Source organism: Papio anubis, chromosome 1, assembly GCF_008728515.1.
Source record: "Papio anubis isolate 15944 chromosome 1, Panubis1.0, whole genome shotgun sequence".
NCBI classification, from domain to species: Eukaryota; Metazoa; Chordata; class Mammalia; order Primates; family Cercopithecidae; genus Papio; species Papio anubis.
This window is the reverse complement of record NC_044976.1, coordinates 158,339,246-158,360,937: the sequence shown is the minus strand read 5'-3', so window position 1 is coordinate 158,360,937 and position 21,692 is coordinate 158,339,246. Positions and strand designations below refer to the sequence as shown.

General features: G+C 47.3%; 1 protein-coding gene and 1 pseudogene across 1 annotated transcript; both read right to left on the bottom strand.

The window, feature by feature from the left end:
* Nucleotides 1-1,349: 1,349 nt before the first annotated feature.
* On the bottom strand, nucleotides 1,350-12,251 carry FMOD (fibromodulin). Its single transcript, XM_003893268.3, has 3 exons — nucleotides 11,801-12,251; nucleotides 8,029-9,014; nucleotides 1,350-3,217 (listed from the first exon to the last, which is right to left on the bottom strand). Exons 2-3 carry the CDS (start codon nucleotides 9,005-9,007, stop codon nucleotides 3,066-3,068), a joined length of 1,131 nt encoding a protein of 376 aa, XP_003893317.1. The 5' UTR covers nucleotides 9,008-9,014; nucleotides 11,801-12,251; the 3' UTR covers nucleotides 1,350-3,065.
* A 2,395-nt stretch (nucleotides 12,252-14,646) lies between these two features.
* On the bottom strand, nucleotides 14,647-14,825 carry LOC116270822 (annotated as a pseudogene).
* Between the last annotated feature and the right edge of the window lie 6,867 nt (nucleotides 14,826-21,692).

Sequence of the window (21,692 nt, the reverse complement as noted above, 5' to 3'; positions counted from 1 at the left end):
AATTCAACAATACAGGGATCCTCAGGACAGCACAGTGGAAATAATATTGCAAAACTGACAGACTGGGGAGACAGACGGCAGGGGTCAGATCCTGGCCTTGATGTGTCCTTCCTGGGTGACCTCTGCATCTTTGTTTCCAGTTTCCTCCTCTGTAAAATAGTGAAAATAATGATATCCATGGTAGAGAATGGCGAAGAATACTAAATAAGTAAAGCCCTCAGCACATAATAAGACTGATCAAATGGCAGCCTAAAGAAAAAGAGTCAACTGAGCCTGAGGGACTGTCTATTCTTGCTACTCTGTTTCTTGCAAAGCACTGGGTTTAGAAACAAGGGAAGCCTTGCAGCAGGGCTGGCTCCCATTCCTCTTCCTGCTCTGTCTTGGTTGGGATGCTCATGGGAGCTGTTAAGAAGCAAAAACGGAGAGGCAGAGGATTCCTGCTTATAGTTGGATAATTCCTGCCCTATGTGCCATGTCTCTGTCTCCTCCACATGGCATCTTCCTCTACTGGAGATCCAAGGCAGAGGGGCCTCATCTGTTCTCCTTGAAGAGAGGACTGTGGTTAGAGCTATGACTTATTTCTGGTAGTTTCACACACTAGCATTCCTGCCTAACTCTCACGTCAGAGAATTATAGTCAAATTAGTTTACTTTGGCTTAAGATGGAGTTGTGACATTTGCAATATGCTTGGTACAGATTTTAGTGCCCAATAAATATCAGTTGTTATTTCCCTATCAGAAAATAGTGGATTGTTCCGAAGGCACAAGCCTAGTCTGCCCTCCTAAATTATGCGACATTTGCTAAGCACTTATCACAACATCGGGCACCTAAAGGCTTTCAAGATATAAACAGAGGATGAATGAGAAAACAAATAGAGGGTAAAGGCTTGTTTTCCTCTTCCAGGGCCAGTGGGCTTTGGCAGGTTTGGCTGCCCTCAGATCTGCACAGTTGCCACTAGAGGGCAGGAGCAGTTAAGACAACAGTATCCAGGACTAGCCAGATCTAGAATTACCGGCTTGGCAAGAGAGGATGGTGGAAAGGGTTGAAAAAAAAAACAAACAAAAAAAACCCCAGTTATTCTGTATCTCTTGGGGACCATATGGAAGGGAATGTGTAGAGAGGATTGAAGTTAGACTTAAAGAAGAACTTCCAGAACACAGTTTGTTAAGTAGAGCTTTTATATAAGTGACTTTTTTTTTTCTTTTTTTTTCCTCTTAGCTTCATCTGCCCGAACAGAATAGATGAGAAAGAGGGTTCATCAGTCCAAGGTCTATGTGACCTGCGACCTCACCAGGTCCTCCTAAAGTAACCCTCCTGCAGTCTACTTTAAATGACTCCACTCTTGCAGATGCAATCATAAAATAACTTTATTGGTCAGGTTAGCCACCACTCATGCTTTTCCTGTAAAAAGGATCCTTTATAAAGGCATGATGGTGTTCACATGCAGATGCTTTCTGAAGAGCCCGGGGGCAGGGGGCAGCCTTACCCCTCGCATCAGAGCTCCTTTGTTGAAATGAGCTGGTTTGGCTTTTGTGGATTCCAGGTCTGGAGCCAAGAACATAGTCCAAAGATCCCCTCTTCCTTTCTCAGGGAAGGTGATTCAAAGCACACACAGTATCAGGGATGTGATGGCATCTGGGCAGAGCCCAGACTTGGGCTAACTCTCCTCCACCAGTCCTTGCCCCTGACTGCCCAGATGGCTTCATCCCGACAGTGCCCAAAAGGGCAGGTGGGTTAAGCCCCAGGCAACATTACCTTTTGCAATGGGAAGAACTAAGTGCTCCCCAGCCAAACTCTAAAGCAAAAGCCATCTTCACTAATGGGGATATAGCTCAGAGATGTGAAAGCGGAGGGTTTTATGCCCAGCACAGGCAAGATTTGGCTGCTTGGCCTGGGCTTCATGGACCCCAGCCAGAGCTGGTACTCTTTACCTATGGCCTCAGGACAAACCAGGTAATACAGATGAACCACATCCTCCTTCTTTGGGCTAGCAAGTCCAGGGCTGCCTGGAGTCTGTCTCTACTATCAGGATATAGAATCTTCCTGCTTGGATAAAAGGAGAGGACAAACTATGTTTCTCATGCTTTAAAAACCATGTGGCCTCTACCTTTGTGGACAAAAACCCAGATAGGGTGCTGTTTGGAATGCAGAAAGTGCTGGGCAAGAGTGGAACTCCTGGGGCTGCTTTCTTAACTCAGCCAATTTGAGGTGTGTTTGCCCCATTGCAGATGCTGATGATAAGCAAAGTCTGGCCTTTCCTCTTCTGGTCTTATCCACCTTCAAAGAGCTACCCAGCTGCCAAAATATAGCCCTATACATTGATCTAAGCCTGAGGTTGGCTGTCTCCTCCCACATCAGGTCATGAATATTATCATCATGCTGGTGACCTCCAATCTGGTGGCTTTCCAGGGCTGAGGTTAGGGAGGTATAGAAGTGACTCCTGGTGTCCTTTCACCCTCAGACAAAAGTGTGGGTTGTCTCCACAGGTTGCTGGGCAGATGCTCACATGCCTTGGGGTCTCTGACTCTGCTTAAGGCACAGAAGAGGCATCTGTGGAGGAAAGTGGGGTGGGTGAAGTGAATTTCAGAAGAGGCAGCTGGGCAAGAGGTATATTTTGAGAAGCAACAAATGGGAGCCCAGAGTAACTGCATGACCAGCCCAGCACAGAGGGAGAACTGTCAAGCGCTGCTCACAGCCAGCCAGGAATTGTTAGAAAAGTATGGTTATATACTGTTGCCCATTCCACTTTTGAAGTTCCATGACCTCAGATCATTGGGAAGAACTTAAGAGTCGTGAAATTTATGGGGTCGGAACATCCAGGGATCCTTCCATCTACCATCACTTCTGTCCCTGGAAAAGAGTGAGCTTCTGCCTATGTCCTCAGCAGAAGGCTGCCTGTCCCTGATCCCCCCGCAACCCCACCTACAGGAAAGAAGACTACAGAGGGAGCCCGTGGACTTCCGTCCCATGGTCCATCCTGGACCTTCCAGCAAAAGCCAAACCAAACCATCAAGCCAAATGCCACGGGGGCTGTCTGTCTGCCCAGTACCCGGTGCCAGGGCTGCTCAGATCTCGATGAGGCTGGCGAGGCGCAGGCAGAGGGGCGCGTCGGCAGGCATGGCGCTGCGCTTGATCTCGTTCCCGTCCAGGCGCAGCACCTGCAGCTTGGAGAAGTTCACGACGTCCACCACGGTGCAGAAGCTGCTGATGGAGAACTCTGTGGGGACAAGAGGAGCACAGGTCGGGGAGAGAAGCCCAGATTACGAACCCGAAGCCACCGTGAGATTTGCCTCTGTGAGATTTGCCTCTGTGAAGCAGTTCAGATAAAAGGAGTGGAACGTGCGGGAGGAGGGCCGATGTTTTCCAGGACTGGAGTCATACTGACTGACGCCACTAGGGGCAGAACTAGGGACAGAGTGAGGACTGTGCCTGCGTCTGCAGCTCACCTCCTAACCACCAACCTGAACTTTACTCTGCAAGCCCAGGAATGTTCTTAAGTGTCCTTCCCTCCGGGACCTTTTTTCTCTCTCTCTCTCTCTCTCTTTCTCTCTTTCTTTTCTTTCTTTTCTTTCTTTCTTTCTTTCTTTCTTTCTTTTCTTCTTTCTTTTCTTTTCTTTCTTTTTCTCTCTCTCTTTTCTTTCTTTTCTTTCTTTTCTTTCTTTTTCTTCTTTCTTCTATGGGGCTGGGGGGCATGGGGGGGAAGCTGTGGGCAGCAGTGGGAAGCAGAGGGTAGCCAAGACCAACTGTAGACACCTTGAAGTACTTGATTGCTTTTGGAGAGGGAGGGATTTGCTGAATTGCTGTGAGAAAGAAGACTGGGGAAATGGAGGGACTTAAATCTTGAATATCTCCTGCTACTTTGCAGATAGAAAAAGTGGCAGGAAATTAAAGAGAGAAAGCCTGGGCCGAGAGACAAGTGTCTTTGTGTGTCAGGGCTTTGAGGGGGTTGCACGTCTCCATTCTAAATACTGCCAGAACAGTGAGCAAGGCTCTGAGTTTAAAGGAAGCTGGGCACTCATAGAGCACTGGGGCTGCTAGGGACCTCAAAAGTCAAATAAATAATTTCCCTGCCTCCTGCATTTAATATGATTACAATCTACTCCCTCTTTTAAACCTCAGAAGAAGTCCCCTAAGATTTTCCCCTAAACTGCAGAATTCTAATAGAGACAACAGTTCCGCTTGCTTGGTTTTAGCATAAATCTTTCTGTTGCTATTAACCCTGTTCTCCCTCTGGTTGTCCTCTTTGACAAATCAACCACTCTGCCTCCAGTCTACTGGGTCAGTAACTTGAAAGGAAAAGCCAAGAACTCAGCTAACACTCCAGCAGAGACAGCAAAAGTCACCACTGAAAGCTGAGGAAGCCTTGTAGGGCTGTCTTTACCATGGTGAATGAGGCTTTCAGGAAACTTGCTCCTGTCGTCATTCTCTGCAAAGGGGGTTTGAATAAAGTTACCCTTTGGGTCTTGAGGTTAGGATTGTCCATGGACACATCCCTAGCAGCTATAATACTTGGGTAGACCCAGAGCTGGGGCATGCCGTTTTTGTACCAGAGGCATCCCTCGGCTTGCAGCAGTGGTCAGGAGGTGTGTCAGTCTGGGGCCAGGCAACAGGAGAGGGAGGGGGCTTTTCTAACTCTATTCTTAGGGGTGACCATGAGGGCTCCCATTGGGGGAGGTTATAGTTATGAAGAAGACAGTTCCAAGAAAGACAGTATGAAGAATTTAAGAAGCTGATGAAAAAAGTGTTTTTAAATCAGCGTTTTCAATGGTTTTCAGTCTCTGTTAAGCACAGACCAAGATGAGATGAGGTGAGGTTGCAGCAAATTAACTTCTACTGCAGACATAACACAGAAAATCTAGGCCCAAAGAAAATTAAGACACTGAGAAAAGCAGCGGAAACTGGGAAATACCTGTCTTTGGAAAATACTCCCGGTGGGGCAGAATTTCTGGAATGCTTTTGGATGTTTCCTTTCTGGTCCCAAGGACTAGACTAAGTGGCCTCTGAGTGGGCAGGTTGGGGGCAGAGCCTAGACCGGGCTGGGTCTATGTTGTCTGTGTACAAGCAGAGCAGTGGGGTGAGGAGAAGAAGCAAAGTGGCCCAGCTTAAGTATCACTTCCCGCCCTATTTAGGATGGAACTGCAGGCTCTGTGACAGATTCTCTCCCAGCCTGGAGCCCTCAGACTGTCTGCTAAAATTCCGGATCCCAGCTGTGGATAGGTAAATATGGGACATACTTGTGGGGAGCTAGACACACAGTGTATATGGATTCTAGCCACACACTGGGTACTGTGAGCCACACCCCGCCCCCTTCCTCCCACCCCCTCCCCTTCCCTTTCCCCGCCCCCTCCCCTTTCCCCCACCCCTTCCCCCTTCTCCCCTCTCACCGTCTTCCCCAACCCCATGAATAGGACAGGCTTCTGCGTGGAGGCACTGGAGGACATTTTTCTAGCCCAAATTAAATACTGACATAAGTCTTTCCAAATTCCTACTGGTGCACCCGCCCTACTCCACTGGATCTCAAAGCTTCCAAATAACATTCCGAGCTGTGTTCTTGCCAGGCTGGAAAAACTGAGGGAGATACCGATGGAAGAGGGAAGTGGGGAGGAGAGGACCACGTCTCATTCTCCTGTGCACCCCTGAGCTCCTGTTCTTCTTTTAGCTCGTCTCTCAGAAGGTGTTTCAATCCCACCTCCACCCACCCCCCCATCCCCAAGTCCCTGACTGGTTTGCAGGGAGATGTCCCTCATGTTTGCTGTAGGAGAAAGGGCTGAGCTTGGGGAGTTGTTTTCCTGCTAGTGGTCTGCACCAGAGAGATATTCCTCACCATTCTCAGTCAGAGATGCCTGGCTCTAGGCCCTTTAGGTCACGGTTCTAATCTACATTGTCTGGGGGACCTTTAGAGATGACTTTATCTTCTCTGCATCTCTCTTTCCCCAAAACAACAACAAAAACTGCCTGTCTAACATTAAAGTGGCAATGAGAAGAAAGGCTAATAATAATAGCTATCATTAATTTTTAAATTCTATGCCAGGCCCTGGACAAAGCACTTTACATATATTAATTCACTGCTTTAAGGAAAACAAAGCATTGGTGTTATTTTGTCTAAAAAGAAGGCTGAGAAAGACTAAATAACACCTAGTCATGGATCTTGGACTTAAATTCCACAAGAATTAATTTAGGAGTAGACACTGAAAATTTTGGGGTTGTGTGACTGAACAGACAATTTTTTTTGCAGGATCTTAGGAAATTGCACTAATTTTATTTTCTGACAAGCATCTGGAAGAGGTGGTCCACCTCCCATTTGAGTGGCAGATGTGGTTCTGCATGAAGGCAGAACGATGATAAGAGTCTGTGATGAAGCCCTTTCCACCCTAACTTTCTCTGATTGTATGGGTAGGTGCTAATAGATTCTTTCCCATGACAGCTGCTCTTTGCTGTCACAGTTTCCAGGTCAAACTTGCATGAAGCACAGCATACGGCATGACATTTCTGATGTGACTGCTCCTGGATTCAGGGTGTGTGGCAGGTAAGTAGCGGTAACTGCTGGTGTGATGATAGACAGCCACAAGGAAATGTCAAACGTCTGCAGCATGCAACATATTCAAGATGTCTTAGAGGACCCCTCAACCCCCACCTTGGGAATAAGAAGACCCCAAAGAAAGAGAGGTTTTAATAAAAAAGAGTTTAGGCTGTACATGATGGTGTCAGGCACTTCAAACTAAAGGTCCAGACAGATGCCTCTTTGCTTTGCCCACCCAACTGTCAACTCCCAAATTGCCCTTTGGGGTTGGTGCCTCTTTCACTCAGAGGGCTGTCCAGCTTGTTAACATCTTGCTCAATGACTGATCTGTTCCCTGAGCACAGGGGGAGAAAGGAATGAGAGGGAGAGGATGACGACTCAGTCCTTCTCAGCGCTTTGATGGTGCTGTTCTATCTCAGCAGGCTCCACTTCAAAGCCCTTTGCCAGTGGTCGCTAATGAGTCCTCCCTTCACCAGAAGGAAGAGGACTTTGTTGACAGAGGAAGGGAGGTTAAGTGCTGGCTCAGTACCTTCCAGCTGGGATTAAGACATCAGAGGCCCTAGGGCAATGTAAGCATGTTCTGAATACAAGATCCTAAGACAAAAGGGAGCTGAAAATCAGCTAGATAATTCCATCTGAAATGAATATTTCTTAGAGTCAGGGAGGCAGTCTTTTTTTTTTTTTTTTTTTTTTCCTTTGGGCATTGCAGGGAAGTGCTTATGAAACAGGAAGCCCGGTGTCCTAGGCTTGGTGTTAGTCAGGCTCATGTTACCCTAGGAAGGATCTCTGCCCTGCCACCAGGGGCTCCTTGTACTCCAGGAAGAACTGACCAGAACAAGTGCCGCATTCGGCTCTGAAAGGCTGCACATTTTTGTCCACCAACTGTTATGTTTAAAAAACAAATAAACACCAAAACACAAGACCAGGCTGTAGACACAAGAGTAGATCAAGTGGAAAAAGAGAGCTCATCCTCTTCTGGGACAGTGAGTAAGTAACAGCCTTCAACTCACCATTCTCCCAAGACAGAAACTTAAATCTCCCTCCCTTTGAACTATTCCCTCCTAAACTTCTCCGGACTCATCTCTTACTGCTCCTCGACACATGACCCCTTCCTCTCAGACACATGCAATTTCCCAGCTGTCCCCTACATTGACAGGTGACTTGTGAAAATGGCTGGCTCCTTTGTGGCAAGCCTCCGTCCCAGAATGGCTTCATCCTGCATCCCTCCAACCCATGCCCGCTTATCTCTGAAGACCTGGAATGAAACTTACCTCTCCTGGAAAGTCTTCTTCTGTACCAACCCACTCCCCACTGAATTGTCTTAGCACTGCTATTTAGTATAAGTGTATTCTCTTTTGTACAGGGGTGTGGCTTGGTTGTCAGGTTGCTTCATTTGTGTTGTCTGGTTCCCCTACTTCTATTTCTTTTGTTTTGCCACTAGCACTCAGAATAGTGTCTTTCAAGTGAAATAGACAGCCAGTCCCCGCCTCCCTTTGCCAAGGTCTCACCATTGATCCTATTGCCTTGGAGGTAGAGGTTCTCCAGGTTGGTGTTGACTGGGGGAATCTTCTGCAGCTGGTTGTAGGAGAGGTCTAGCTCAAGGAGGCTGCTGGAATTGAAGGTGTTGGAGGCCAGGCCATTGTTGGTTAGACTGTTGTGGGACAGCCGCACATACAGCAGCTTGGGCGCCCCCCGGAAGTAGCTATCGGGGACGGTGTAGACGTTGTTGTGCTCCATGTACAGCTGCTCAAGAGCTGAGGGCAGCCCATCAGGCACCCTCCGAAGGTGGTTATAACTCAGGTCCAGCAAGATTAGTGACCGGAGGCCCCTCATGGAACTGCCCACTTCCTGGATCTCATTGTGGTGGAGGTACAAGGCTGTGAGGTTCTCCAGCCCCTCCAGAGCATTGTTAGGGACCCGTGAGATCTGGTTATGGTCGAGATGGAGCTCTCTCAGGGATCGAGGCAGGGGACCAGGCATCCGGGTCAGGTTGTTGTGGTCTAGGTACAGCCTCTCCAGGTGCCTCAGCTTGGAGAAGACCTTCTTGCCCACCTTATCACTGGTGATCTGGTTGCCATGGAGAGCAATCCAGAGCAGCCCCGTGGCATTGTCAAAGACACCTTCCTGGATGGAGGTGATCTGGTTGTTCTGGAAGTACACATACTTCATGCGGGAGGGAACGAAGGGCAGATACTTGAGGTTGCGATTGTCACAGTACATGGCTGTGGGGAAGTTGGGTGGGCAGTCGCACTCCTGGGGGCAGTCGCGGGGATCTGGAGGGGATGGAGAGCCATAGGTGTATGCTGGCCCTTCGTCCACCCCATAGGGGTAAGGCTCGTAGGTCTCATATGGGTAAGGGTCATAGGGATCGTAGTAGGTGGACTGCTGGCTGCGGAGGTAGTGGAACCACCAATGAGGATCATCATCATACTGGGCCTGGGAGAGGGAGAAGAGCCCTGCCAGCAGCAGGAGGGAGGTCCACTGCATTTTGTCTCTGCAAGAAGAGGGAGAGAACAGAGCAAGCCAGAATGAATGAGACTCCACAGAGGCAGTGAGGCAGAGAAGGCAAGCCTTAGGCTTTGAGCTATGCAGAGCTGACTTCAGTGTCAAACATCTGAGAGCAGGAGCCTTGCTCTTGCTTCTTTGGTGCCTCCTCCCAGGCTGGTTCTGCACTTGGTCCAGCCGGACCATGGCTATTTGGGGTGAGTTAAGTGCATTTTCCCCTGGTCATAGAGTCACAGACAGAGTCTTTGAGTGGGAAGGGCTGCATGTTTTTTGGAGGGGCAGATTCTTAGGCACCTCTGGCACCCTGAAAGTCCTGTGGGAAAGCTGAAAAGCTGACAGCAATCCCTGTGTTTGTGGTGTGGTGGTGAGGATAGTAGTGGGATGCTCTTCAGATCTGAACCCAAATCCAGTTTGGATGTTCCAGGGAAATTGTATTTTTCTAAGAGTCCAAGGAGAAAGCCCTTTCCATGTCTATGGGAGACCTCCAGAAGCCACTTGACACATCAAAGGGGAAAAGCTGAACTATATCTGGAAAATCGAACTTTTGGTCTCTTGGGCAGGCTGGGAGTTTTTGGTCTTGAGTGTCTGGGGAGGAGTGTGGTCCCTCTGCAGCCACCACAAGGCTCAGGTTGCCCTCCGAAATGCCATCATCTGTAACAGTCTGCTGAGTGAGGAAACTCACTGGTTAGCAGTTTGTGGCTACACATGCAACTTGGCTGGGACAAGGTCTTCACGCAGCAGTTACAAATCCTTTCCAGACTGGGGACCCTGGCACTGGGTGTGGCACTTGTCTTCTAAAGCAGGTACTCAGTGTGTGGAGTCTGAGTTATTCTGCTTCTCTCTTCCATAGTGCCTAGTAAGGTGTTAGCACTTCTCATGCTGTACCATGGGCATCATGCAAGAGCCATGTGGGGCCAAGAGAAATGAATGAGGTACACCAAAAGAAGAACTAGAGATTGGAAATTCTTGTGTATGCTCAAGGGAAAGTGACTTGAGGTGGGATCCTGACATTCCCCTCTCCTTTCCCAAGCTACCTGCTCCCAGCGATGACACCTAGATGACCAGGCTCCGTGTCTATGTCCCCACATTGCTGGTAGCCTGTTGCTTTTGAGCCTGTTATGCTAATGAGATAGGAACAGGGCAGACTGAAGAGGAAATATGGGGTCTGATGTCATCTGAGAGGGAAGCTAAAGGTATGGAAGGTAAGAGACTAGGGGTGGCCTGGGTACCCTACCCTGGTTACCTATAGCCAATGCATGACATACTCTTGTGGGCAGTGGGCATCTTCCTGAGTGTCACCCTTGGACAGAGAAACCTTAGAACCTTTCTTGGCCTGGAAGAGTCACATACAGCCCTCACGTTGCTGTTGGGCCTACTGGGGTTGGCAACTGTAAATAGGAGAAAGAAAGGAGTATAAAAGCCAACGTCATCAGATCCAGGGAACTGATGGGAAAGACCCCAACTGTGATACTCAACAGAGTTACCTTCTGACCACCATCCATCCCAGACCTCTCTGTCCCCTCAAAATGGTTTCCTTGGGCCCACTTCATCCCATCAGTTCCTAGGCTGCAGAGAAGCAGGCACCCTGGCTCACCCACAGGCAGCCTCAGGCCTCAGACAAAGAGCCACAGTGTTTTGGAGAAGCTGACCCAACTGCCCACTGCCTGGGCAAGCTGGCTGGTCCCTGGCTCTGGCCAGGAGAGAAGACGAATGGAGCGGCCCGCTGCCAACAGAGCATTTTTCCATGCACAGCCCTGGGCTGTTGCAGGACCAAGGTGGCTGTCTGGAGGGCTGGCACAGTGAGCCTCTGTCTCCATTTCTCCTTCTTTCAGACTGGGCATCTTGGCAGACAAGAGCCACCTTCTCCTTCAGACTCAGCTTTCTAGGGGCTGTGCACCCTTCCCACTTCAGCCTCTTCTTACAGCCATGGCTGCTGAAAGGGTTTGATGGGGATCTTATGCCTCTCCTTACCCCACCCCATCTCTTAGCAATGTTGCTTCAGGGTTGCATACTCTTACATTGTTTCCCATAATGCTAGAGGTCCTCCTGTGCTCAGAGTTTCTGTAAGGTCAAAAGTTTCCAGGACTGCCACTCTATCAGTTGGGGGAAGTTTACTTAGGAGCTACTGCTGTTCTTTCATATCTCCACTCTAGAGAAAGAGCTCTCCCTCCTATCAGTGGAGAAGGTCAAGCCAGAGGCCATCCCCTCACCTGGATTGCATCCCCACCTCAATCCACAGCTCCCTGGACATGGCCAGTTCTCAACACTTCTTTTTATTCTCTCCCTTCCACTCCAAACACACACACACACACACACACACACACATACACACATACACATACACACGCTCTACACAAAACCTTCCCCCTCTCCCATAATAGCATTTATGTACCAAACCCCTCTATAAGAGAGATTGCAGGGACATCCAGGTCTTGAAATACCCTTCAAAATGCCCACACTCCCAGCGTGGTGCGATTTATGAGTAGCAGGGAAGAAGCTTGCCTAGACAGAAGGTCCTTCATTTTTTCATGCTTGAGAATTGGAGGTCCCCTCAGCACCCATAAAGGAACTATAAGAGAAATGTACAGGGCTGGAACTCCTCCCTTAGACACCCTCTTTGCCACTCTCCAGCATCCCTGGGGTCATGGTCCAGATGTGGAGAAGGAGGAATGAACCCTCCCTGCCTCCCCATCTCCCCTATCCTCTACCACTTTTCCTTTATTTCTTTTTAAGAAAATGCTAGGGACAAATCCGAAGTAAAACGACTATACTTACCTTGAGTTGAACCTTTCAGAGAGTGACCACGTCCCTCAGTCTGGCCTCCTTGGGTTGGAGAATGTGTGAGAGAGGAAGAGAGAGAGGAGTGAGAGAGTCTACTGAGAGTGTGCGCGTCTGTGCCAGACCAGGGTCCCGCCCCAAATTCCTAATCAAATATTGTGAAGAGGGGCTGAGGAGCCCGGATCCTGGTTTTTTCAGCACTGCTGCAGGGGCGGAGCTCACACTCAACCACGCAAATCCTTCTGTCCGCCTGACGCTATAAAAATCACCTTTTTTCCACTCACTTATCTTCCCTGAAACATTGGCAGCCCTGGGTCTCTTTCTGCTGAATGAGTTAGTGGCGCCCTAGAAGTTATTTGTACAGTCTCTTATGAAGCGCCTGGATTTCTCATTAAAGCCACAAAGGCAGATGCAGGGATGGGGAGGGCCAGGGTTTGGTAAGAGACATCTTAACTCCTTCAGCAACCCACAAGTCCCCCCAGAGAGCCAGAACTCACCCTTCTCAGCTCTGCCTATAGACAGGTCATCAGGCTCGTGGATAAGGGAGCATGCATGACAAGGGACAGCCGGCTCTGGTTCCAATTCTACCCCTAAGCAGTGTAGACTTTTCTGGGCTACAGGTCCTGCCCACCTCCACCACTGGAACAAAAAGAAAGGCAGAGACTCCAACATTTGTTGATCACTACTTATGCACTAGCATCATCCACTTCCACTTGATGCTCACAACGAGTTCAGAGTTAATAACACTTACCTTGCTGGGTTGTAGCAAGGACTGTATCAGGTGATGTGCGTGAGGCTCCTGACCTGGCACATAGCTGATGCTCACTCTGTCCTACCCATTTCACAGCCATGGCGTTCCTAAGCCAGGGAAAGACAAGGTCAGAGAGCTGGGCAGGAGCTGTAACATGAAAGGACTTTCCGGCAGTGGAAATGATTTGGTTTTTATTCTAAATTTTTGTTGTCGTTGTTGTTTGTTTGTTTATTTGTTTGAGAAGGAATCCTGGCCGGGTGCAGTGGCTCATGCCTGTAATCCCAGCACTTTGGGAGGCCGAGGTGGGCGGATCACAAGGTCGGGAGATCGAAAAGGAGTCTCGCTGTGATGCCCAGACTGGAGTGCAGTGGCACGATCTCTGCTGTCTGCAACCTCCGTCTCCCAAGTTCAAGCCATTCTCCTGCCTCAGCCTCCTGGGTAGCTGGGACTACAGGAGCATACCACCACGCCACCACACCCAGCTAATTTTTTGTATTTTTAGTAGAGACGGGGTTTCATTATATTGGTCAGGTTGGTCTCGAACTCCTAAACTCAGGTGATCCACCTATCTTGGCCCCTCAAAGTGCTGGGATTACAGGCGTGAACCACCCTGCCCTGCCTATTCTGAATGTTTAAAAAACAACATGTTTCAAGCAGGAGAGGCCATGGGAACTGATTTGCGTGGGATCTAATTTACATTTTAAAAGCATGTAGGAGGGGCTGCTGTGTGGAGAAGGGAGGCCAGCGTGGAAGCAGGGAGGCTCCAGCCCAGCCTCAAGAAGAGGTAATGGCAGATTGGACTGGTGCAATGAAAGAGCAGATCTTATATTTTAGACAAAGAACTGACAAGGCTTGAGGAGTTAGGAAAAGTCAAGGATGATTTCTAGAATTTTAGTTTGAGCAACTGGGTGGGTGGTGGTAACATTTCTTGACATGGGAAAGGTGATGTGGGACCGAGTTGGGTAGAAAACCAAAGTTATGTTTTGGATATGCTGTTAAAGATGCCTGTAGACCATTGGACATATGAATCTGAATTTGGACTTTAGAGGCTAGAAGAAAACATTTGAGAACCATTATAATGTGGATCACACAGAATCTTGGTAGTTTAGATAAACTCATGTGTCCTAAATGTTCTCTCCTCAAGTATGTTAACTGGCTTATGTCAACATCAAAGAAACACCTTTATCTTTAAAAAATACCAACTGAGAAACCCTGAGATGACTTGAATTTGAAGAATTTAGAGGTGTCGAGGCAGATGGTGCTTTTGGTTTCTCCAGTAGGTTTGAGCTGTTGACTTAGCATGAGGGCTGTCAGAAAGGGCCTTGTCAGGGACCCACTCTTCTCAGAATTTAAGAAGAGATTTCAAAAAGATGAAACCTAATGAATGAGTCTTTTCTTTTTTTTTTTTTTTTTTTTTTTTTTTTTTTTTTTTGAGACGGAGTCTCGCTCTGTCACCCAGGCTGGAGTGCAGTGGCCGGATCTCAGCTCACTGCAAGCTCCGCCTCCCGGGTTCCCGCCATTCTCCTGCCTCAGCCTCCCGAGTAGCTGGGACCACAGGCGCCGCCACCACGCCCGGCTAGTTTTTTGTATTTTTTTAGTAGAGACGGGGTTTCACCTTGTTAGCCAGGATGGTCTCGATCTCCTGACCTCGTGATCCGCCCGTCTCGGCCTCCCAAAGTGCTGGGATTACAGGCTTGAGCCACCGCGCCCGGCCTGAATGAGTCTTTTCTGACCACCTAATATAGACTAGGTGGTTTACTTATGTTATCAATGATAACAGTAGATATTTTGCATTAGAATTAGTTTTTTTTTTTTTTTTTCAAAGCTACTTTTAATACTTTGGGGTGAGCCCCACAGGAATAAAAAAACACTGGGAAGGAGTAACCCCCCACCCGCCACTTCTGGGAGTGGCCAAGGGGAGAGAGGCTACTGGAGGGGAAGGAAGCACAAAAGGGACCTGCTGCAGACTCAGGGCAAAAAGAGGCCATGGGTGCTGTGACCTGCGGGCATTGCAGGAGGAAACGTGACCGTGGTGGGACTGGCTCCAGTCACACAGGCGAAGGGCAGGAGGGTTGGACATGAAGCCACAAAGCTACTCGGGTTCCTCCTTCTTCTTCTTTGCCTTTTTCTGCTTCTACTGCTTGGTATCTGAGCCCCTTTGCTTGCAGCAGCAGCAGAAAGTCCGTCATCTCGGCGTTTTCCCTTAACTGAGTCACTCTGCTTTTTCCTATTCTTCTAGCCGGCAAGCTCACGCTGGTTACCACGGCTCATGGCGACGGCAGTGACTCCGACCTGCCTCTGTTGTGTCACCTCATTCTGTCAGGATTAATTTTTTTTTTTTGACCCTGCATTCAGCCAAGGAATTAGGGTTTTAGTGATATAAAGTGATCAGCTGGTAAGTGGCAAAACAAGGATCTGAACCTTGGTCTACATGACTTCAAAGCACACACACTTTCCTCTGACTCTAGCACAGAGGATTGGCAGAGTGGAGGGGCAATGACTACCTTGCTGTTGGGCTGGCCTCAACTAAGATGAAACTCAATTAATTACCGTTGCCCAGTCTGCCTGAATTCGGGGGCAGGGGAGTTCAAAGGTGAGAGGGGGCTGGGGTATAGGGGTTCTCTTCCTCAGCCCACCCATATTTCATTTCCATTTAATAAATTTGAGTATGTACTATGTGTCAAGCATGATCCTAAGTGTTGGAGACACAAAGAATAACGCCTGCTTATAATAAAGCAGATCTGGATGCAGCAAACTCTGCCCTCATAAGTGAAGCAGAATGGCCTTACTGTGAAAATGCTTATGAATAACGCACGGATAACTTTCTAGTCATTTTTGAGTCCAGAAAGCAGTCACTTTTCAATGGAGGACACTGATCTTGGCAACCGAGCCTGGGAAACACTTTTAAATGAGCCTAGATAGCCTGGACAGATTCACCATTGGGTACAGATGTTTATTTTTTTTAATTCCAGCACGCTGACTAATTCTGCGTTTACTAACAATGAAAATTAGTAAAGTCTGGGAACCAAATAGTGACAGGATTCTTCCCAACCAGTCACCACTAAAAAGGCAGTATCTCCATGGGGTTTTTGGCCATTTCTAAAGCGGTAAGATGTGCACCAGGTCTTTAGCTATCCATCCGGTTTCAAGGCAGGCCTGGGATGAAGGAAGGATGGGAAGGGATGATTGGGACCAGCTCAGGAGGCAGAGTTCCAGGGAACCACCCACTGTTCAAAAGTTCCTTTCTCTAATCTTTAGTGGAGGTTTTTACCTCCATTTTGACCACTGCTGCTTTGTTTGCCTGGTTCCTGGATCTAGGCCCGCAGAGCTTGTTTTCAACATGGGAAGCCAAGAATGAGATATTGATGTCCACCAGATTGCTTGCTGAGGGAGTCCACATGTGAAGGAGGACACCAGTATCTTCTAGGGGGTGTCTAGCCAGCACTATGCAGTCACTAGACTAAAGAGAGAGAAAATGTCATGCATTTCTGTAGCCCTTGTCCCAGCTGGGCACATAATGTGTTGGCACTTAGTAGGCAGTCAGTAAAGGGTTATGAAAGGAATTGTATTTTTGGCTCCCCACAGGGTCTGTCTGTCTTCAGTACTCAATGCTGGTTGGAAAAACCACCACCAACCAGGCCAGGAAAACCTTTAGACTTTCCAGGGGTTCAGGCCACTGCTATTTCCTCCCTACCCAGAAAAGTACAGGTTAAGCCACAATCACTAGGCAAAGTTCATTGCCTCTGATGCTGGACCCACCCTGTCTGGGAGAAATGAAGTCCCTTCTGACTCAAATTCCTACCAGCAAAGACACAGTGACGTTCTTGTGGCCACCAACCCCTTCCTTCCTCCTCATCCCCCACAAGACTCAACAACCGTTGTTTTCATGACCCAGCCTCTGATCCCAGATAACTTAGGGAAGGTGGAGGGCAAGAGGGTATGACTGAAAATCCACCCAACCAGATTTCTTGAATTGAATATACAGAGGTCAGCAGAAAGATGACCATGGCGATATTATACAATCCAGACCCTGCTGCTGGCCCATCCTGAAAACTCTTGATGCCAGCGAGGGAGTTTTTCCTAGTCTGATGTTTCGATGGAAAGTCTTGGCTACATTGGCACCCAACAATGGTGTCCCAAAGCTTCCAAGAGAGATGTTTTTCTCTATTCCCTTGGCACCAAAGGGTCATTAGAAGTCCTCATCATGGAGAGTGTCCTCTTTCCAGAAGGATGAGAGCCATGAAGATGTTGGAGCTGGAGAAATACTTGTTTTCTTTGAACTGCAGTAGGAGAAAGACCTCAACTTCCCAGTTCTAGAAGATGCCTGAGGGTTTTAGAATTTCCTTTTAGCAATAAGCTGTTTAAAAAGAAGACAGAGAACAACCTCTCTCTTTTAATGGATAGCATCTCTTATTTTTACTGTGTGTTTACTGCTTGCTTGATATTGTTAACATGATGATGACATGATGGATTCCAGAAGACCTCTTTGTAGAAGGTATGAGTGTATTTGAGTCAGGAAACAAGGATCATTCAGGGAGAGATACTTGAATAAGGAAGAAGGCAGAGGAGATAACCTAAAACCTGAAGGCTGGAGGATTTGACCATTCAGTGACTCTATGTGATGCTCACCTTTGTTCTGCAAATGAGCCAAGAATTAATGGTGTCCCTCAGACTGTGCTGAGGGCTGTTGGAAGAAACCAACATAAGACAGACCAGCTTCCAGGATGCTATTAAGGAAATTACATGACTGCAGGAGAGAACAGACCCAGATATTAGCTCTAACATGCCAGTCCTAGATATTAGCTCTAAAATAGTTTAGCTCTAAGTTAGCTAAAATACCAGCTACCATTTCTGAGATTCTCACCACAACCCTGAGATAGGTATTATCATACCTTATTTTTACAGATGAGGAAATCGAAGTTCAGGAAAGAAAGTTAATTAATTTGTTCAAGATTGGATAGTAATTAAATAGCCAAGTTGGGATTCTAAACTTAAGTCTGGCTGTTCCCAGAGTTTGAGTTTCTAACCACTATGCTATATAGAATTTCCAGTGTAGAGGAAAAAGCATGGGCTTGGAATGTAGTTATATGCTCAAATTCCAGCCCTACCACTGACTAGCTCTGTGACTTTGGGCTAATTGCTTAAGCATCAATGAGACGCAGTGTCCTCATTCATAAAATGGGGACAATAACCATAACCTTGTTAGCCATCAGGAGGATGAAATGAGACAAAGAATAAAGCCTCCTAGTAGAGAGGCTGCCATGTGATGGCCCTTCGGCAGCAGCCACTCTTGGTTATTTTAATAGATTGGAAGCTCCCTGAGGAAAGAGGCAATGACGTTGTGCCTTCAAAAGTTAGCACAGTGCTTGGCCAAGTGCTGGTCTGTAGTAGGCCCATTCTAACCCTTAGTTGACTAAATGAAAGGTGAACAAGTTAGATTTTACCAAAGACTAGTAAATCTACTTTGGTAACTTAAACCAGAGAGAAGCTAGCCAAGGGTACAGCAGGACTTTTGGTGACTGGAATCATCAAATCCCCAAGAAGAGCAAGAGAACAGGGAAGGCTTGGTGCAGAACTGTCTACAGCTATGGAAAAATATCTTCAGGGGATAGATACGAAAATATTTTACTTACACAGGGTATACTAGTCTGTTCTCATGCTGCTATGAAGAAATACCTGAGACTGGGTAATTTATAAAGGAAAGACTCACAGTTTAATTGGCTCACAGTTCCACATGGCTGGGAAGGCCTCAGGAAACTTACAATCATGGCAAAAGAGGGAGCAAACATGTTCTTCTTCATGTGGTGGCAGGAGAGAGAAGTCCTGAGTAAAAGGGGAAAAGCCCTTATAAAACTATCAGATCTCATGAGAACTCACTCACTGTCTCACTGTCACAAGAACAACATGGGAGGACTGACCCTATGATTTAATCACCTCCCATGAAATACCTCCCACAACACATGGGGATTGTGGGAGCTACAATTCAAAATAAGATTTGGGTGGGGCACAGAGCCAGACCATATCACAGTGGGTCATGGAAAAGGTCAGCATCCAAGAGCCAAGTACAGAGCATCCCAGAAGAGAAGTCCTGAGTCTTAGCAGTTTAAGAATCAAGTTTGGAGTTGGGGGAAGAGTTGATCAAGAATGCCACTTAAGCAGTAGCATCATTTTGAATTCCCTTGAGCAAAGGAGACAGGGTAGCTCCTACCTGGGATGGGTGGCGACATTTCTTCAAGGTGAGAAGCATGACATGCTCCATGTGCCCATCCAAAGGTCTAAGAACTTGGATTCTAGTTCCATTGGAGTTCAGAGTTCAGTGAAGACCCAGAATAATGACCCCTAGTAATGTGTGAGATTTCTTTAACTCTAGTTTCTTCCATTGTCTGTTTGCCTGTGTATAGTCCTTATGGTAAAGCAATAGTTAGACAATTTTTAAGAAAAAGAAAACCTCTTAAAAAGAGGGCTCTATTTCGGAAAGCCAATGTATCATTGTTGTCTTGGAAAGGGAGTGAATTTTGGGTCGGATGGAATGGTTTGGAATTCTAGAAATCTAGAACATTTCCTTAATTTTTTTTGGTCCTCAGATTCCTTATGTGTAGAGTGGGGATGACTAACACCTATCTCAGTGGGTGGTTTTGAAACAATTGTAAGTATCCAGCATATATCTGGCATATGCTAGATGCTTAGAAAGTGCTTGCCTTGGGTGTTTGTCCAGAGACTAGTTGGTGGGTAGAAAGGAGGACCCTATGTCCTAATCTATCAAAAAATCGAAGGGAAGATTATTTTAGTAGGAATGTTGGTGGTGGCAGCTTGGAAAGAAAAGAGAGGACATACCTGACATTTGTGAGACAAAACAGAAGTAGGGATTTAGCAGACCCGAAACCTCTAAGCTTCTGACAGTACAGCCCTTCATTTAAGAGGGATGGTTCTCTCACTCCCCCTCTTTTATTTATTTATTTATTTTTTTTTTGAGAAAGGGTCTCTCTCTATCTCCCAGGTTGGAGTGCAGTAGCACAATCATGGCTCACTATAGCCTCAACCTCCAAGGCTCAGGTGATCCTCCCACCTCAGTCTCCCAAGTAACTAGGACTATAGGTGCATGCCACCACACTCAGTTAAATAAAGGAGGAATGGTTCTTAGCCCTGGCCACACATCAGAACCACCGAGGAGCTTTGGAAAACACCCACATCAGGCTCCCCTCCAGGTCAGAATCTCTGCAGACGGTGCCTGGCATCCTTTTTATTGATGATTTTATTTGATGATTTTAGTGTGTAGTCAGGTTTGAGAGTGCTATCCAGAGGTGAGGGATGGACACAATGACCTCTAAAATAATCTTTAAACATCTAGCTCTGAAAAGAGGGGTTGTTCAAATTTTTCTTTAAGAAATAACCAGAAAGGGATAGAAGGATGATTGTGTACCTCCTGGTGATCAAGGGGCATAATCTAAAGTAGCCCACTCAAGACAAAAATCTCACATTTGATGTTAACAAATCATGCAAAGTTTGCGTTTTATCTTACCAAACATTCATGTTCATTTCAATAGAATTTTCCTGCCTCCCCAAAGCTCCTTGAATAAAAATGGTTCTCTAGACCCACCATGCTTCTCTGGGGTTTTATGAACTCCTAGCTGTCCCAACTTGAGTGGCACAGTTTTAGGCCATTCTCCTTGACTGGTCAGGTCCTCAGCCACTGGAGGGAGAGCTCCGAGAGCTGCCTGTTTGCATCTTGGGAAAGCACCTTGGCTATAGGGTTCCTTGGGGCAGGAACTCACATAGCCATCTCCTTATGTCCCTATGTCTTTTGCTGCAGCCTCTTGGGGGGCACTGTTGCTTCTTCTATAACTTTCCTGCTGGGAAAACTGCCAGATTGCTCCCAGCCAGGCTGCTTGGTAAGCTTTGTGAAGAAATAAATTCCTTTCCCAATCCCTATGAGGCTGTATTTCTAAGGGAATTTGCAAGAAGAGAAATTGTTTTGATCTTCAATCAAGATACAGAAAGATTCACTCCCTCTCCCATCTCCTACTTCTTAAATTTCCAATCACTTTAAGAAACACACCCTATGGGAGAATTTGCTTCTCCCCCATCTGCCTGCCAGCAACCAGCCTCATGAGAAGTTCTCAAACTTCACCACTTTAAGGCATTTCTATCTGGCCTGTTACATTTTTTCAGACCTACCCCTCTCTCCATTGGCACCTCTTTCTCCAGCTCCCCATTTCATCAACTTCAATGAAATAGCATCTTCTAGGAGCAAATGCGTTCTGGTTTAAGGAGATCACTGGGGTGTGGGGTGTAGGATTAGAAGGAGGTGCCGTCTTTCTGGAGAACTAAGAGGGAATGAATATTTTTTAAGACTCTAGACTAGGTCCTCTACCTACATCATTTCAATCTTTTGAATCAATTCATCATTTGTTTTTGTTTTGTTTTGTATTTTGAGATGCAGTCTTGCTCTGTCACCAGGATGGAGTGCAGTGGTGCAATCTCGGCTCACTGCAACCTCCACCTCCCGGGTTCAAGTGATCCTCCTGCCTCAGCCTCTGGAGTAACTGGGATTACAGGTGTGTGCCACCACACCCAGCTAATTTTTTGTGTTTTTAGTAGAGATGGGGTTTCGCCATGTTGGCCAGGATGTTCTCGATCTCTCTACCTAGGGATCCGCCCGCCTTGGCCTCCCAAAGTGCTGGGATTATAGGCGTGAGCCTCTGTGTCCAGCCTCAATTAATCATTTGAATCTTCGATGAACTGAGATTTCAGCACAAGCCCAGTACCTGGCATATAGTACCAATGAATGAATGAATGGATGAACAAATGAATGGATGGAGTTAATTGGGACCAAAGTCAGGGTTCTTTTGACTACAACACCTGCCTGAGGGCCACCAGGAGCTATTGTCAGTGATCCTTCTCAGAGAAATATACAGAAAGATTATCCTGGGCTTCTCACAGCCACTGCCAACCCCTCACCATCCATGCTTCTCTTACTGCCAAGGCTCCCTCCTCACCAGTGGCGGAAAGGAGTGGCCGCTGAGGCACTCAGCATTTGCCCTGAGACCTGCATTACCACTCATACTTGTCTGAAAGAGTCAGCTCTCCCCACCTGGGAATGCGAGTTGAAAAAGAGCTCTCCCAGAAAGCCTCAACTCC

Bases quoted from the DNA above. Each gene is read 5' to 3' on its own strand.
- FMOD (XM_003893268.3), bottom strand. From the start codon at position 9,007: ATGCAGTGGACCTCCCTCCTGCTGCTGGCAGGGCTCTTCTCCCTCTCC. The intron at 3,218-8,028 runs GTGAGACCTTGG...TTGTCCCCACAG, and splicing joins CCAAGGCAATAGGATCAATG to AGTTCTCCATCAGCAGCTTC.